We start from the raw sequence: 18,983 nt of genomic DNA, 5'->3' as shown, positions 1-18,983 counted from the left end.
ACAGTATTGCAGGAGGAGGATAATTATTGTTTTTATTTTAATTATTGTTAGGAATAAAAATGATACATAGATACATTTTTTTTTTTTGTACTTAGCTTAAAATGTAAATTTGCATGATGATATATATTTCCCAAATGCTTTATTTTTTTAAATATTTTATATTTTTATACTATGGTTTTTTTAAAACATTTTTCCTTTAATATAGAGCATGAATTGTATCACCCTGATTTATTTTACAAAAAAGAAGGAAAAAATCTTACAAAGAAGGGTTAAATAAATTATTATTTAACCATTTTTCCAAAGAAATTTCTAACGGTATTTTCAGTTCTAAAATCCTAGAAACTAAAATAAATAATAGTTCTTGTAGGATTGTGTTATCTGATCGTTGACGTTGCATCTACTGATCATGATGTTTGCTGTATTAAAATGTTCTCAGTCTATGTTTGCTGTATTGCCGGCCGATGGTCGAGTGGTTAGCGTGCTGGCTGCGGGTTCGAATCCCGCTCAGGGCATGGATGTTTTTCTCTCTGTGTTGTTCTCTATTGTGTGATGTGTGAAGGTGGCCCACCTCATAAAACGGGTATCTGTGGCAGTGTGGCGTGGGTAATGTTGCTCACCTCCGTACCTTAGTCTCACAGGTGCCCACTGGGTAACGTTAAATGAGTAACATTTACGGCATCTTGCCAGGCGTAGAACGTAAAAGTTCAGTGCCTGCGTTAGGGAGGGGGGATGTTTGCTGTATTAAAATGTCGAACTACCATGTCGTGGTATCTACAGAGATTATAATATAGCAACATAATTGCAATTATAGTATATCTACATAAATGCCAATTTCGCAATTTTTCAAACCTGTTGCTTTTCGGCAGGTGATTCAAAAATCTTGATCAGATCTTATATGCATTCTTCTTATATTAACAACACCTGTTACATCATGTATGTCAAATAAAGTATTTATTGTTTGGGAGGGTCCCAGAAACTCGATAAATCATGCTATTGTCTGATCGTCTACGTTTCCTCCAATATAATCCCCATCGTCTTTGATATTTCATTACCGAAAGAAGGTATTTGACATGATAAAAATATCTGTTCTTTTTTAACGCAGGTGCATTTTCTTATAAATGTCAACTTGCATGTCCAAAAATGAGAAATGAAAGTTAATTATATCGAATAAATTTCCTTTGTCCTCATACTTCCTACGAAATTTCTACAATATTCAGTAAGCTTCCCGCCAGTTCTTTTATCTGTAACATTTAGATGTAAGTATACTATTAGTATTGTTGTGTTACAGTCAATGTAATTGATCACTTAATACATTATAATAATTATTGTTATCGTTAATGATAACCAAGTATGTTGAATAAAGTAAATAACAGAATTTATCACATTTACCTGTTATTATAAATAATTACCGATAAAGTTTGGTCATTGTAATAATTTATCCAAAAAATAGCTTGAAATTTTGGTTTTGATAAAGTATACAAAATTCCTTAATAAAAAAGATATGTTTCGAGGCCAACAATAATAAGGTTGCTAATTTGTTTTACTACCCATTAAAAGCACAGTTGAATTAATTAGTATAGTTGTTTTGTTTAAATTGTTAGCATTTTTGTACTGTTCTAAAATTGTGAACATGTAAGAGGCACTCTCATTTGAGTAAGATGAATTTATATTTATATATTGTTTTGGTTTTTGACTGTATAATTGATTATAAATATCGAAATGTACTTGAAATTATACTCATTTAAAAAGACGAACCAGCTAGTTGCCGGAGGCGACTAGTTATTTACAAGTGACAACTTAAAAACGTCATTTTTAAACTAACATTTAAGTTTCGCCTAACGATTTTAAAAACTTAGTTAAATACTTTTTTAACAAGTTATTAAGTTGTAAGATATCCAAGTTTTAATGTTCTTTTAATCTTTTCAATTAGTAAAATTATAATGTTATTTTCATGTTAGTACACAAAAGTTTAAGGAAATCGGCCAAGTAGTTACTGAGTAATAAAAATTTTAGAAAAATAAGATTTTTTTTATTAGAACTATTTGAGCGATTTTGTATTCGAACCGTGGTGGCTCAGGTGATAGAGCGCTCCCCTTCCACTGAGGTGACCCGTGCTCGAATCCCAGCGATGACTGATCCATACGAATTCTGCACCCGTTTTTAACCGACCAGTCAGTGCTGCGTAAAATATCATCTGTGATAGACGGATCATGAGTTAGAGACCCCTTGCCGTCACACTAACCGTGTGTGGTTTTCGTGGTTTTCCTCTCCACGTAACGAAAATGAGGTTTAGTTTCATCAAATAGCCCTCCAAGAAGGCAAAATTTTCCCGATACTTGATCTAGGAATTCCGCTGGATTGGGTTCAAAATTGCAAGGCTGCGGAGTTGAACATTGGTAGCTGTAAACTCAAAATTGGGTCGGCTGTTCAACAACGGTTATGAAATATAAAACTTTGTTATTTAAAAGTATACTGTTCAAAATGATTTCATTCAATTAATTTAAAATTTTTACGAACATTATTGAATTAAATAATATAAAAAAAATTAAATGCATTTTTTTACGTTTTCGAGTTTTATCATAATCGAGTTTTATGATTTTGTTGAAAAAGTTTGAAATTCGTTTAAAAAATTTCAAAATATGGCGAAACGGAAATATATATTTAAGGCCAAACTTTCGACTGCTCTCTTGACTAAACTATTAGAACCTTGTTTTCTAGACTGCAGTTAACCCTCGTATTCTGATTGTCGAAAATCTATGTCTGGAGTAGGAATTGTATACTTTTTTTTAAAGAAAATACGATTTTTTTTCCAATTTTTTGCTTAATTAATAATTAGCAATGATTAATTAGCGTAGTTGAGGAGCATAAGAACCATAAAAATTAATAGTCAGTTTATTAATATTCGGTCTAAAAAAAACTACTCTAACATGTGAGTAAACATGTGAGTACTCTAACATGTGAGTAAACATAATTATCTACTGGATCACGCATTTCATTACGTTAAGCACGAAAATTACTAACAAAAATTTTTTTATGAAAATGTTCACCTGTTTTTAATTAAAAGCTCTATGTATACCTTATAAACACCTAAATAAACAATGTTGTCAAACCCAAAGTGCTCTATAGCTTCGAAGAAAAAATTTATTGTAAGCGTCGTGCTTACACAGATTCATTTTTTTTTTTACATGCAATTATTTTCTATATTTTCATAAAATGATACAGCATGGCTATATTAAATAATATGTACAGTGCGCAAAATAAAAAATTGACCACCCTGAATAACTTTTGATCTAATGATCGGAATATTAATATTAAAGGTTTAAATTAAAGGTTTAAATTGGTGACTTCAAATGGCTAATTAATTGATGCAGAGGTATGAAATCAGACATGAAAACGTATTTTCTCTAAATAAACATACCTTTTTTTGACTGGTTTGATTTTGTGACTCTCAAAATATAGGGAGTGGCTGTAATCTGGGAAATATGGTCCCATTAGTTCAGTCAGGAAAGCAGTCCCAAGTTTGGACCTTTTAATGTTAATTTGACTTTTTGCGTATTTCACCACATTTCAAGAACTTTTTAAGCGAATTGAAAAATTTTTGCTCACTATTATAAAATTCGTTTATCTAAAGATAATTCGGTGCAAAATATAACTTTGAGTGAATATTTATTTTTTTATCATTATTTTATTTCAAAATAGTCGAACATTTTGAATTGTAATGTATACAATTTTTTACTACATCATTTTAAAGAACGCAATTTTAAATGGCAAAATACAAAATGTGAGCGAAATCGGTCAAATAGTTCCAGTGAAATCCAAATTTAAAAAAGTCACATTTTCAAAATTTGATTTCTCAGTAACTATTCGACCACTTTGAACCAAATTTTGTAAATTACGTTCGTTAAAATTATGCAAAAATAATCGTTTACTTTACAATTCATAATTTTTGCTGACTATTATTAAATAAAATATTAAAAAATAATATTTTTATTAGCTATATTTTGCATAAAATTAACTTTAGATGAATTACTTTTATAATAGTGTGAAGAAAATTTCGACCCACTTAAGAAGTTCTAGAGCTATATAATGAAACACGCAAAACGTAAAATTAATATTAGGGTGGCCAAACTTTAGACCACTCTCCTAATCAAACTATTAAAACCTTATTTCCCAGATTACGGCTCTATCCCCCTATATTTTGAAGGTCAGAAATACAAATTCGTCAAAAAATGGCACGTTTATTCAGATAAAGTACAAATTCTTAACTAAAAATATCGTCTGCACTAATTAATTAGTATATTTGAAATCACCCTCTCGAATTATTATGATTGAGTCTTAGAACATAAAGATCCGATCATTCGATTAAAAGTTATTTAGGATCATCCGTTTATTTATTTATGACGCTTTATACTCGTAGCTGTGGAAAAAAACACAAATACTAAGTTGCAAAATTTTTCTAAAATAAAAATAACATTAAGTATATTAATTCGAAACATTTACGTATAGAAATTTGTTTATTTTATTGCATTAATCAATTGCGATTACTTACTTGCGTAATTATTTTAATTATTTTTTATTTTTCAGTCATTAAAAATTTTACCAAGGAGAAAATAATTTACTACACGATTACTGTTGATTTTGGCAAGGATGGAAAAAGTAATTTCATTCTGTTTCGTAATAGCACTTGTTTTTTTGAACTTTGTTGAATGCAAAAATCTAGGTAAGTGAAAAAAGGATCCATCTATAACAATTCAATTTACTTTTCATATAACTGTGCATTAGAAATTGGGAAAGATAAAAAGTTTTCTTACTATATTTTAAAAAAAAAATCTAATGTCATTATTAAACATTGCGAGTTCCTATATCTAATTTAAGTTCGATTAATTTACTAGTTGAGATCAATTTAGGCAGGAAAGAAGAATGCCTGCCTATGATTCATCAGATAAAACTACCTTATTGAAGACTCTATGTGACGTTTACGAGAAAGTTAATTTAAGTTTAGTTTTCTTTCGGTGCATTTTGGCTTTCAACCAGTCAGAGAATATTACCCATCTCTCATAACCCTCTAACCAAAGTGAGATATAGGACCTCTAGCGAATGCTAGGACCTCATATCACGTGATTTACAATCAATAAAAATGTAACAATTCCGATGACCGAGTTCTTCTGCTTCATGTAGTATTGTAACGAACCAACGATGATTCAAATAAAACTTCCCATTATCCACCATGTAAAAAAAGAATTTATTAATTTGAATTTTTTATAGCTATATAACAAATTCAAATTAATAAATTCTTTTTAACTAATTCTTTTCTGATATAGTGGAATTCAGAAAAATTTCCTGATATCTTAAATAAAACTTTTAAAGAACGATGCGCAAAATAAACCATGTTCTTAGGGGAAGTAGGAGTGAAAATAATTTTAGTTTGATGTAAAATGTTATCCTTCTCATAGGATGTATCCACATTTAGTAAACATTCAATATATAATAAATTATTCAAGCTGAGGATGTTTCCCTCAAAGTTTTCTATTTGAAACGATGTTAAAAAGATTTATTATTTCGAATATTTTACTTACTTTTTCTTTTGGATAACATCGAATTTTCTCTCATATGTAGAGGAAATAAAAAAGTTTTCTCGGTATCTATAAATTATTTCTTTAAAAAACTACACAAAACAAACAAAGTTTTAAGAGGAAGAAGAGGGGTAATTTTAAGTAAATAATAATTTTTTTCCTGAAATATACCTATAGTGGACTACATTATGTAATGATTTTTTTAGCATTTTTACTGAATTCAGTATTTTTTTAGTAATATTTTCAGTATCTCTTTGTGTAATTGTGCATTATTGTCTCAAAATGTTGTGCCTAATTGTCATCTCTATCCCATTTCAATATTTTCATTCTGACTGCGTCGTATGTGATTGTATCTCCATTGTTTATACATAATAATGAACCTAAATAATTAGAAGGCTTAAAAGGGCTCACGGAAGAAATCTTTCACGGCAAATACTCTTTCACCTACATTAGTAATTTTATATTTAAATTATAGAAAAAAAATGGTTCAGGTAAACTTTGGGTAAACCATGAAGTTCCAAATTCTGATTTTTTTTTTCTTCTCAAATTCATTTTTCAAAATATCGAAAAGCCAACAAATAATGGGAGCATTATGCAATAGGGAAGTTATATTGCAATAATTTGTTTGCATTTTAATATTGTGACGATTTTTTTTTAACATTTGATATTTTATGGTAGTGTGTCTAAACTCACTTTTCTCAAAACTTTTAGCTTCAAGATACCTTGCAAAATTTGACACGAAAAGTTTATCCCCATGGTAGTAATTAGTAATAATAATATTCTCTTTTTTTTCTCAATTCATATTCTGAAATAGAGGAAATCAGATTTTTTTTTGTCTAAAGTTAATTTTTTAAATAAATATAAAAAATATATCGAGTTTCTAAAGGAAAAAGTGAAGATGGTAAGGAACCTTGAATTCTATGGATTTTCTTAGGGACTAAAATAAAAATGTCTTTGGAAAGATTTAGAACTTTAAGAGCTTATTCGAAGAAAGTTCTAAAAAATAGTTTTTTAAATTTTATAAATTTCGGGGGAAGATCTTATTTTAATCTTTACTAATTCTACAACATTAATTTATTTTATAAAGTCATTAAATTTCAAAGTTCTCAGCGGTAAAAAAACAACGAAAAGATCTTTGAGTTTTTTTTTCCTTCTTTTTTTGTGTAAAAGAAGGTTTCAACTGCATTTGGCAACCAACAGTCCATGATTAACTTTAGAAAGTCTTTCTTTTCCCAGCAAGTTACTATGCGTTAGTTTTGTCTACTCACAGCCATCAACAATTCTTTACTGTTTTTTGTACCGTTTGTTTTTCGCCACTAAAAACTGAAATTATAGCATTAAAACAATATTTTTCGAGCCGCGGTAGCTCAGTGGTTGAGCTGTCTTTGCAAAGGAGTGAGGTTCGATCCACGATGGCAGATTAAAACCCACTCAGCTTCATATCGATGGGTACCAGTTCGTCTGGAAAATTAATGCTGCCTGTGCGTAACGCTGATCATAGTCATGCGGTTGGTCTCCAAATTGTGGTACCAAGACCTCCTTGGCTTACAGCAGGCTTTCACGAGAATACTTTACTTTTCACTATAGTCGATAGGGTGTACAGATATATAAAGTGTAAAATAATATTTTACAAATTAAAATGATATTTTTTTTCCATCTTAAAAAATAATTCTTGTTATCATCCTTACTCTGCATGTTATTTCGAATTTAATTCCGACCAGCATAAACTAAATACTACCTCAAATGGTTAAAATGCGAACTTTATGAAGCAAACAGATTAATTGACTTTCAGAATTATAGATTTTGTCAATTGAAACTTGTAAACCAAAAATAGAAAAGTCAAAGTATGATCTTTATTTCCTGTCGTCAGCTTCTACGCTAGTTTGCTCAAATTCACTTAAATGTCACTCAGAATAATTAAATTCACTCAATTCTCCATTTCGCGTTAAAATTTAGAAATTATTTTTCCCATGTGTGTGCAATATTTTACTTTCTTGTTTAACAGTGATCAATTCAATTAACTTTTTTATTTTTTTCAATTTTATAGATCCAGCTGCTGAAGAATTTTTGAAAATAGTAAATGCAGAAAATATAAAAGCCACGTACGTTCTTATTTTGAACATTCCTATTTAACATTTACATACACTTTTCAAAAGTTAAGGAATTAAAACAGCGTAATGACCTTAAGATATAATGAACCAAATCATGTAGTGAATTTTAATATGAAGGTGCATCAAAATTATGACTAAAAGGAAAAAGACACGCTCTCAAGATCAGGAATTAACGAGCATCACAGTAAGATAGTGATGCAGTGGAGAAATTAATACGGGTTATAACTTCTCCTAGAGGCAATATTGGTTTCATAACGAACTTTCATGCTATTTGCGGGGAAATAAAAACACATTTGGAGAAAGAAATTTTCTTGATACTGTAAATCCCCATTCTTGCATTAAGGCCTATCTTAGCCTAAGGTTTCAAAGCGTCAAGCGCATTATTGCACACATGCTAGGTGGAAAACAGAACTAGAGATTTGGATAGTCACTCCAACCTCTGAATAACTTCTATTTTGAGGTATTCCTTAACCATAACCTGTAAGTACTGACTATTGATCAACAGCAACTCCCTGAAAGATTTGCAGGTCTGTGCGGCTATCTAGAGTTCATTGAGATACGTCTATATCCCTCTGGAGGTCATACCTCACATAATTGCCATCTATAAGTGTCATTCTGAAAAATATCTTCTAAAATCTGTAAAAGTCATTTTGTTGCTTAATATTTTGTACTATCTAGATGTGATGTCCATGAACTTATGATCGGAAATATCCTTTCTGCTAACATCGTTTTTGTTTTACCTCCATGCATTCCCCCCCCCCAAAAAAAAAAACTCATTTGATTTGGTTCATTACTTCTTAGGTTATCGACAAAAAGGTGCTAATTCCTCAACTTTTACTCTTGAGTATAGTTGCCATTTTTAATCAATATGAATACTATCAGTTTCTTCTCGATTACTTTGTGAGTAATTGCCTGAGTAAGTCCTACCTTAAGTCACTGGTCCCGCAGTGGACTGATCGTTAAGACATGGTTCCCAGCAGATCACCGAAGTCAAGCATCACTGACTGCGGTCAGTGTGCGGGTGGGTGACCACTTGGATCAGTCTGCGTAGGGACCGAGGGTGAGCGGTATTCGTCCTCGTTAAACTGTTCTACCGTAAAGTGCTCGACTTCGCGTGCAGGTCGTCGGGCTACCGAAGCGGGGGTGCCATCCCCTCTGCGGAGGATCAAAATTGTGATGGCATGTCTTCGGATCATCCTCAGGGATGTTTCCCAGACCGTCGCCAATAGCCCATTGTGCAGCTCTAGTGCGACGTAAATGAACAAAAACAAACAAATACCTTAAGTCACTGATGAAATTTTATATAATAACGACGATCTCACTGATAATCGATCATATATGTGAAAACGAAGACATGTATATTTTCAAGAAGTTTGGAATCTCAAGAAATATAAATTAAATGTTGGCTTGCTTCGATTAAAAAAATAAACTTATGCAACCATCGATTACATCAAGCAATAAGGAATCAATAGATTTTACTCGTTAGAATAATTTTAGCTATTACTTCAATATTCTTGATTGCCTTAAAAAAATTATAATTTTTAAAAAAAATTTTAATTTTGAAAAAAAGGAAAAGATTGTTAAAAGAAAGAAGCATATACCTTCTTAATGGGCTAGAAATTAGATAGAATTTAGTGCTATAAAATAAGTAATGTGGCATTCAAGAGAGCCAAAAAATAAACGCTGAAATATTAAATAATGAAGCTAACTCTCTAAACTAACTTGAAAACTAAGGTGCTATAAATTTTTTATAGCCACCAAGGCAAGAAATATTTGTATGTTCAGAATCCGCCCATGAAACAAAAAGCTTTAACTCATTAGGAAATCGTCATAAAAAATGTTACTTAATATAGGAAAAACGTTAATGAGGATGCATAGGAGGACGTCCTGAGGAAGCATAAACTAGGAAGGAAAGATTAAAAGAGAACAATTAAAAAGAGATTATTCAAAACACTTCAAAGTTTATATTTTCATCTCGCTTCCTCACCAGCGATTCAATAGTTAGCACTTTCAATAGCGGTTTTGCCTTTTCCTTGCATAAATATTAATTTGCAACTTCTAATGTGTATGCCTTTTTGATTTCATTTATGGTAAGGAATAAGGATGGTAACTTTAGAACACCGTCTGTGTTCAAAGAACACCTGTTTGTTGTTCTAGTTCTAAAAATTGTTCGCGTCGTTTCTGAAGTTAAGAAATAACAGTGAAAAAGGCGTGCGAATACAAAACGCATTTTGAATTCAATCATCTGAAAATTTCATCATGTATTCATCAAATTTACCTTTTTAATTTACTTTAACTTTTATATGCTATAAGGAATCATATAGTTAGCTGCTGATAACATATTTGCAACACATATTTTAATTAGCTGTTTGCAATTGAAGAGCTAAAGCTTTAATTAAACACGCGAATAATTTTCTCGTATCAGCTTTACTAAGACAGATCCAGAATGGTTAAATTATGACAAATGCTATTTTCGCAGTTCCGCAAAAAAAAAAAAAGTTTTGCTTGTTGACTGTATTTATAATTTATTTTGGAATGTATTTCAGTAAGCTAATAACAAAACATTTTTTCTGTGAGCTCCTTTTTTTAAATCCACCGCAGGTCTTCGAAATGCATCAACTTCTTTTTTGTGAATTCAGCATAGTTTTGATAATACTCTAAAATTAGAAAGATAAAGTTGTTGTTGTTGTTCTTCCTTTACGTCACACTAGAGCTGCACAATGGGCTATTGGCGACGGTTTGGGAAACATCCCTTAGGATGATCCGAAGACATGCCATCACAATTTTGATCCTATACAGAGGATATGGCACCCCCGCTTCGGTAGCCCGACGACCTGCACGCGAAGTCGAGCTCTTTACGGTAGAACAGTTTAACGAGGACCAATATAGAATCATAAAGAAAATAATTCCAATATTTTAAATGATAACACCAAATACAAGGTGTATCGGGCGTTATTATTGTTTCATTAAAATTACGTACGTTTACAGGCTTATGTGCTCAATTTAGGCTTATAAGCTTTTGTCAAGTAGAAGGATAGATAGAACATTTCAGAGAAGGACATCAGTACGAATATCTTCAGGGTTACTGTGGGATTTGAACCCACCACCTCCGCTCTTCATACAGCGTTTGGCGGGTGATACCGCTCGGCCAAAAAGGCCCGTGTGTGTCCGGCAAGCAATGTCACTGAATTTATTGTGTAGCTAAACTCGTTTCATAACACTCAAACTGGTTTTGTCGAAAAATGGAGCAGTCAGCTTACGCATGCGTGGTTGTTCAATATTTTCTGGGGTATCCATAGAGTGAAAACAGGGCATCACCAGAATGTCATGCCCTTCATGTGATTTACGCTCTTCCGATCACTGTAGATGGAGTATAAGAACCTCATTGGTAAAATACATTCTCCGACGGAAAACTCGTCAATCATGTCTTTTTCTCTTGATAGCATTCGCAAGTGCAGAAATCGCAAGCAGTAAGAATGGCCGTTTAAGTCCTTTGTGCAAGCCTCTTTACTAAATCAATTGTTCCGAAAGGATGTTTTTGTACTGAAGTTTTCAAATGCCGAAACAAAAGAAATCAGAGGGGGCTACGTACTTAAGTACTTAACTGTAAAGTTACGAAAAACCGCTAGTACTTTCTAAAAATTGGGTCACAAAAGCGGAGTGGCAAGGAAAATGGGTAACAGATTAACACGACAAGCATGAAATTGGAACAGAAAACAGAGCAGTAACACTCTGAAAACGAAGTAATTTGTTGTTATGGAGAAGTTTTCAATTGACTGCGGTGTCACTGCGGTATATATTGGAATGTTCAATGTCATTAAATGAATTCCCAAATGTCACACGCGTCATATTGTTATTGGTCGTGGACATTAATTGACTTCCAATACGAAATTCATCACTGGCTTCTTCGCGATCTTTAAAGAATTTAATGTCCACCTGATAGATTTGGTCTACCGACAAACAACTAGCAGCAAAGGTCATCTTTATCACGGAAAAATGTCTTGCTAAATTTCATATCCAACCAACATGAAATTCAAAAGTGGTGACTGGCATTACAACCAAAAACGAATGCTTGTCTTTACTCCTCAGGTGATTGAAGGCAAGTGAGTGACAAAGCATCCCTAAGATTACCAGCCTCTTTACCAATCCCACGGGACATATGAGTTACAAATTATATAAAGTGACATTTCTTTACGAACAATCTATAAAAGGGTCATTCTCACTGAAAAGGTATAAATAGACTAAAAAAATTTCTTAAATTAAAGTAATTAAAAAAGTGATAAAAATTACATAAATGCCTTTATTTATTTTTGTTATATGTCCTTATAATAATGGTCAAGTTTTCTATTTTATTTTTTACAAGATTTAAAATATTTTAAATTCTGCCTTGTCCACGGAGGAGATGTAATAGTCAACGGAGGAGACATTTTATGTTATAAAATATAAAATGTCAATGAAGACTAATTCATTAATTATTGGGCACAACTGATATGAGTTTAACATTAATAAGTAAATAATAAAATATTTCATTATTAGAGATAGAGCTACTTCCGATTAATCATGCTGCTATGAAAGGAAACATCCATTTTTAACCTAGGTGTACAATTTCTTAAGTAACTCTTACTGAATATTAATAAATTAAAATGTAAGGACTATTGAAATAAAAATTCAGACTCCACATGAAAGTTGAGTGTTGAGGGTACTCTTTTGTGACCATTTCATGCAAGTTAAACATACTGTCATCCAAATAACGTTTTTGTTTTTTCTCTTTTCTTCTTGTTATTGTTTCTTTTTCCCTGGGCACAAACGACTAGCTGCATCAATTTCTAGAAATTCAAGTACATTTAATCACGATTTTTCTGTTAAATCTTTTTCTGATACAAATTTTAAAGTTTCCTGCACTTTTTTTTTTCTTTCTTTCTTTTACTTTCTTCAAACAATATAGGGTTTTCTTTTAATTTCTGTCTAGCTTGTCTCACGCTAAGTTTTTTCTGTTCCCTTCTCTTTTGCATTTGAACATTTGATTGCTTTCTTTTCTTAAATTTTGGTTTTGCAATTTTTTTCCTAAAATTTGAAGAGAAAAAAAATGTTAAACATCATTGAAATTATTTAGAAAAATTGCCAATATTTACTTCTCCGATAAGAGAAAGTTAAACTTAATTGATTTTCTTTAAAAATATAAACAAATTAACACATTTGTTCCATTTTAAAAAATATCAATTAAAAGAAAATAGTTTTTTAATTATTAAAATTGTATTATGGTTATCTAACACATTGTCTCTTACATTGACTGTGTCTTCTCCTCCGTGAACTTGTTATGTCCACGGAGGGGACAAAAGCTAGTTCTTGAATTTTTCTGATTTTTAATTTTAAAGTTAGAAAAATGGGGCAGTTCTTTTTGTTAAATATACTATTTTTGCAATCTGAAATTCATCTATCAAAAATAAAATAATTTTCTCTTACCTTCTTTATGATGTCCACGGAGTATACGGTGAGAACTTTGCGTAGCCCCAGTTGAACACAACAATCCAAAACTGACACCAAAGAGAACAAAAACAACTGATATTTAACATTAGAAAATGGAATGGTTACCCCTCCCAGCAGCTGTCTTATAGGGATTTCGCATATGCTGCCCTTTATTGCATATTTACAGAACTATATTAATTGTCCACGGAGGGAGACATCATTTTTGATGGACAAAGTTTACTAGTCATTTATTTTATAAAAATAATTTTTTTTTTCAAAAATATTAAATAAAAAGTTACTATAAACATTTAACTAGGTAAAACTACAAAAATCATTAAAATAACATTTAAATTGTTTAACAGGCATTAAAAATTATTTTGTGCCACAGACGTAGGGACGTCCACGGAGGGGATTTTGAAGTGATGTTTATTAAAAAATAAGAATGAAATATTAAATACATTTAGCAGAAATGCATATGATTTGTTAGTTAAGAACTTCACGAAAAAGGATAAAGAAAAAATTAAGAAATCTGCTGTATTTCCTAATATTTATTACTCAGGGACCTAGAAAATCACCTTTTTGTGAGAATGACCCATAAATTTAAAATGAAATAAATTTTTTTTTCGTTTGCTGAACTGAGAATTTTAAATATTTAGTATTTTAGGCTGCGATGTGAACTTCCTAAGGTATACAGATAAATGAAATCTCTTTTGAAATCAATGTAAGAATATAGCCAAAATTAGTTTCAAAATTTCCCGCACCAGACAGAAGAAATTTAATTATAAGCTTGTGTAAGTGATTCATTTTGTTCCCGCATTAGTGCTGTTTCAAAGCTTCAATTAAACAAAAACTATTTTTTTAAAATTTAAATGGAATGTATATATATTTTTAATAGGTACAAAATAATACAATTCATTAAGTTATTTATATTATAGACACAGGCTTTGTTAATTTTGCCGTTTCATTTTATTCGAATCGCAATTTATACGGTTGTGGGTTTATCCATTCAAGATTTCAAAAATGTCTCTTTCCAAATTTCATGCATCACATTCTTTCTCAACATTTTGAAACGTTGAAGTTATTTATTTTATTTCCACTGTAGTATTCCATTAAATATGCTGTGATTACCACGACGAGCTTTCGAAAAAAGTATATTTCAGAGATATATGCTCATCTGTAGAATTTTATTTCTCCAGCAACAAATTTCATATCCTTTTTGCATTTTAAAATCAAAATAAAATTTTCGTTTCGTTTTGTTAATCCAAAATTTCGTATGACTTTGGCTAACATAGAAAATAAAAAACAAAGCCTGAAAACCATTTTCAGAATTTTTTTTCGTAACAAAATCCTCCACAAAATTCTTTTATGATTTCTACTACATAATACTTCTTTCAGCCATGAACCACAGGAAAAAAGTGATCCCAATTGTACTCTTCAATTTCATGAGTGCACCAATAAGAGGCATAGTTGCTGTAGAAGTATGTTCAAGCTCGAATGTACATGCATGTACCCAGAACCGAACGAAGGTGTTATTCCTGGAGAGACAGAATTTTGCACTTGCCAGAAGCCCTGGGAAAAGGAAGTAATTGAGACATCTGTTCATTATCTCAAGAAACTTGGTTTTTGAATGGAAATAAAAGTCGATCAATAAAAAAATAACGAAATTATGGCCTGTTGAATTTTATTTCCACATGCATTTTGTGTATTAATACTGGTCTTTTAAACAGAAAAAAAACAGGCCCGTTTCTTAAGAGCAAATACAGAACTTGCTATTTGATGAATTAAATTGGCATTTAATAATTAAAAATGACTCCTACCTATGACAACGCTTCGTATGTTTTCCCTATTAGCGAGTGGATAGTCATAGGAGAAGGAAGTAAGTTAATTTTCGTCCTTATTTTTAAATAAATTAAAACTAAACATAGTTCTAAAAGAAAGCGTCATCGAAGTTTTGGAATATATTTTTGACAATTTAAATGCAAAAAATATTATATAAGGGGAAAATATCCTAGTAGATTCCATTTACAACTGAAAGGAGGAGGAGGTGGGAAAGGGGGAGAGTCAAGGCATGTAAAAGGTCTTTTCCCTCCCTAGAGGACGAATTCGAGCATTGCAATCACAAATATAAACACAGAGTTTGTGATAATGTATTATAAATTGTGATGCTATTTTTCTACATTTCAGAAAGTTCATAAAAAATATTATAATTTGATTATTGAAATTTAAACAGAGAGAATGGTCGATTCTCTTCAAATATATTTTAAGAGTTCACACGAATGTCCACAGAAAATATTTCAAGTGTGAAAAAACGTTACTTGATAAGTAAGGAATTTCTTTTTTTTTCTAACAATGAACAGAAAGTATTATTTTTGCAGAGATTCAAAAGACGAATGCATCAAAAAACACTATGAATGTACCAATGATCGGAACAACTGCTGCTACGGCCGTTTCTTACAGCTTTCGTGTCACTGCTATGAATACCATGACGAAGAAGAGAATCAGAGCTCAAGATGCAAATGTCTAAAACCACCTTACCAAAAAGCTCTAGAATTTGGTTTTAACATGTGGAATTTCTTCATTGGAAGCTGAATAAATGTAGTTGAATAAAATATTTGCCAGATCGTATAAATATTTCTTATTTTGAATTAAAACATTTGATGAGTTTAGTAGAAGAGTCTAAGTAATATTTTGGGAAGAGATGAAATTACTCGGGGCTGTGGTGTTATTTTATTCTTAATTAGTTTTTAATTTACCAAGATTAAATATTTAGCTGATCCCAGTAAAGGATGGTAAAAATTGATAATATTTCGAGTTCTTCTTCCTTTTTTTTTTTTTTTTTTTTTTGGAGTTCTTAGCGCATTTAAATTAAAAAAGTTAAATATCAACCTAAGAAAACGTTTCCTTTTGTAGCAAATTAAAACACCAAGAGTGCGAATGCTGTAACGCGAACAGTTTAGTTAAGTATTATATGAATTATAAAATTCGTTATTTGGGAGCATTCTGACCAAAAACAAATGAAAAGGCATAAATTCCATATTTCCATTTAATAACATAGAAACTTCAAAGCTAGTTTATTGAAATTCAGCAAAATATCAATTAAAACCTTCACATCATAGGTTACACCAGTAGCAAATTAAGTTCATCAGTAAAAATTAAATATTAGAAAAAACAAGGAGTAGAATTGAACAAATTACTTTAGTTTTCTTGAGATGTGAAATATTTTTGTAAGATTTGTAAAAAAATTCTCTCCGCGCATAAACGTATACTTATAGAGCACATACACGATGGTCATATTGTTCATTTAATATGAAATTTAAAATAGAAAATTCGACTTGGATACGTGTCAATTAAAATTAATTGAAAATATATAAGAATAAAAATTCTATAAAGAGTACTTTTACCTCCCCAGATCCAATGCTTAATATATTGGTCAATGTTTGTATACACTGATAAAGAGAAATCGCTAAAAAACGTACAAAGGTCTAACAGAAAGTTTAAGATTCATTTTTCTGTTTTACCATTACAAATCGCAGTTTTTTTCACACTTGCATTCGCATATGATCATATAAACGAATCGTTTGTTGTGATTATTGCTTTATATTGTTCATTTTTCGGCATTATTTCTTGAAGGGGTCTATTGTGTCCCTGGTTGACTGGTCTCACAGTTTCCTCGAACATTCTGCTACGTGGAAGTAGCGAATTCAAATCCCACTGTAACCCTGAATGTATCTTTGCGTTGTTCTTCCCCAATTTGTATCCTCTGTTTTTTAACTTTGAACATTGTTTATAAACTCTACTTTGTAACAACCACACAAGACTGCATATATATGAGACATAAAAATTAAATAAATACAGGAGGGTTGAAAGCAACCTTCTGATATCACAATCTTGCAAAAATTGACGCATGAAAGTTAACGAAAAATAAACACGTGATGAGCAGAGAGCCAATAATTACGCACCTTAATTCCATTCGCAACCGAAAGTAGCCGCAATATGTGAAATGTGGTCGCAATATTTTAGTCGGGAGAACGGTCGAAAGCTTGAATCCCTTAAGGTCTGGTTTCTTAGGACAAGCGCCTTATCTGGGCGTCAGCGGGACGTCAACGTCACACTGACGCCAACAAAATACTGGTTTGTTAGCTCAAGGTCTGGTTTCTTAGAACTAGCGCCTTATCTGGGCGTCAGCGGAAAGTTGACGTAGATCTGACGCCAAAAAAATACTTTTTTGTTAGCTTAGCGTGAGCAGTCGGTCCAACGCAGACATTATCTCTCATTACGCATGCGTTAATAACGTAAACAAATATTTATTTTGAATTTGTATTGATTTTGTTATTGTCGACCAGCGTTTTAGAGAACAAATAATGACTTTGTCCAAGAAAAAACACATTATAGCTGAGCTAAATGAAGAGTGCTATGTTTAATGAAGAAGCTATGTTTAATGTCAAAATCAAAATCTTGACTGATTTGAATGTGCTGTTAGATGTTGTCCGCCATTGCCTCTGTGGTTAACGTCACGTTGTAATCCAACTGCAGTTGAGTTGGACGGTAATTGTAGTTCAAGATGAGCGTTCGATGACGTATACTATCAAACTCACAAATGGACCAATCAGAGGTTAGCGCTGATTTCCAGCTGACGGCGTCCTGTCCTAAGAAACCAGGCCTTTAATGATAATTTACTTTTCGCGCATTTCGGCATATCTCCAGCAATTTAAGTGAATTTGATCTAAGCAAATGGTTTATTAAGTGATTTGAAAAACTTTTGCACACAATTATAAAATTTGTTAACTCAAACATAATTTCATTCAAAAAATAAACTTTCAATTTTTTTTCTTATTTTATTTAATAGGGGTCAGAAGCATTTTGAATTGTATGGTATACAAATTTTTACATCTATAAAATGTAATTTTGCATGGCAAAATACTAAATTTGAATGAAATCTATCGATTAATCCCGGAGAATTGAAATATTTAAAATGAATATAATCTAAAGGTTGTCCCCATCACTTTGTCATTCTTGTACGAGCCACTTAATGGGTTTGCTAGGTGTTTATTGAAAAATAAAATAAGATTATAAACCGATTCCTATTAAAAAATCTACTTTCTCTTTTCTTTTGTGCAGATTCATTTATTTATTTATTTATAATTTTAAATATTATGGATGGGTGGCCTAAACAATAACAAGCGTCCTTAAACCGGTAGAAATTTAGAAAATTTCCGGTGTATCCCTCCGCTTATGTTATGACTACGAGGCGATGTGTGAACAAGCCTAATATTCTATGCAGTTTTGTTATTGTAATTTGGGTTCAAATCTAAACATAATTGTACCATTCATAAGAGTTTTCAGAAATGTATTGATTCCAGAGGTTGTAAAGCCAAAAAAAATTTTGGAAAATTAATATCTCATTGTGAATAATTCTTATGGCTTGCCATGTTTTGTATTTTATCCCTTATTTGGCTACATTTGAATAAAATGTCGCCAAAAATATCTTTTTAAGTTAGCCTAATTAGAAAATATTCTAATGATTATAATATTAATATGATAATGCTGAAGTTTAAAGGCTGAAAGAAAGAACTCGGTACATGTGCAATACTGCAAAAGATATGATGCAATAATATGATGTCACGTTTTTTCAATCTGCGGCGTAAAAATATATCAGAAGCAGTAACCCGGAAGTCTTGCGAGAGCAATTTAATCACTAGCGCCAACACCCTTAGCTTTACACAATCACCCATCCATACGCTTAATTTATCATTCATAAAAATTTTCTATAATTTACAAATTCTAGCTAGTTGGGAGCCTAATACAAATTTAAGAAAATTAGAGCATAAATAAA

At 31.3% G+C, this 18,983-nt stretch overlaps 1 protein-coding gene across 6 annotated transcripts; it reads left to right on the top strand.

Moving 5' to 3' along the window:
- The first annotated feature begins 979 nt into the window (after positions 1-979).
- Positions 980-15,779, top strand: LOC107447126 (U1-lycotoxin-Ls1b). 6 transcript variants are annotated; one of them, XM_016061964.5, is made up of 4 exons: positions 980-1,256; positions 4,585-4,720; positions 7,621-7,675; positions 14,546-14,817. In XM_016061964.5, the coding sequence occupies exons 2-4, from the start codon at positions 4,648-4,650 to the stop codon at positions 14,775-14,777; spliced, it is 360 nt and encodes a 119-aa protein (XP_015917450.1). In that variant the 5' UTR covers positions 980-1,256; positions 4,585-4,647; the 3' UTR covers positions 14,778-14,817. The 6 variants fall into 6 exon arrangements, with proteins under 6 accessions (XP_015917450.1, XP_015917456.3, XP_087007875.1 ...); XM_016061970.5 differs by lacking the exon at positions 14,546-14,817 and adding an exon at positions 15,526-15,779 and having other exon boundaries at positions 1,010-1,256; XM_087151749.1 differs by having other exon boundaries at positions 1,087-1,216.
- The last annotated feature ends 3,204 nt before the right edge of the window (positions 15,780-18,983 follow it).

Source organism: Parasteatoda tepidariorum, chromosome 9 (assembly GCF_982258835.1).
Source record: "Parasteatoda tepidariorum strain Cologne lab strain chromosome 9, Ptep-v5.0, whole genome shotgun sequence".
Classification (NCBI taxonomy): domain Eukaryota; kingdom Metazoa; phylum Arthropoda; class Arachnida; order Araneae; family Theridiidae; genus Parasteatoda; species Parasteatoda tepidariorum.
The sequence above is the reverse complement of the archived record's forward strand: the minus strand, read 5'-3'. Positions and strand labels throughout refer to the sequence as shown.

Excerpts from the sequence above, each read along its gene's own strand:
- LOC107447126 (XM_016061964.5), top strand. The coding sequence starts at position 4,648 with ATGGAAAAAGTAATTTCATTCTGTTTCGTAATAGCACTTGTTTTTTTG. Across the intron at positions 4,721-7,620 it reads TGTTGAATGCAAAAATCTAG|ATCCAGCTGCTGAAGAATTT; the intron begins GTAAGTGAAAAA and ends TCAATTTTATAG. Across the intron at positions 7,676-14,545 it reads GCAGAAAATATAAAAGCCAC|CCATGAACCACAGGAAAAAA; the intron begins GTACGTTCTTAT and ends TACTTCTTTCAG.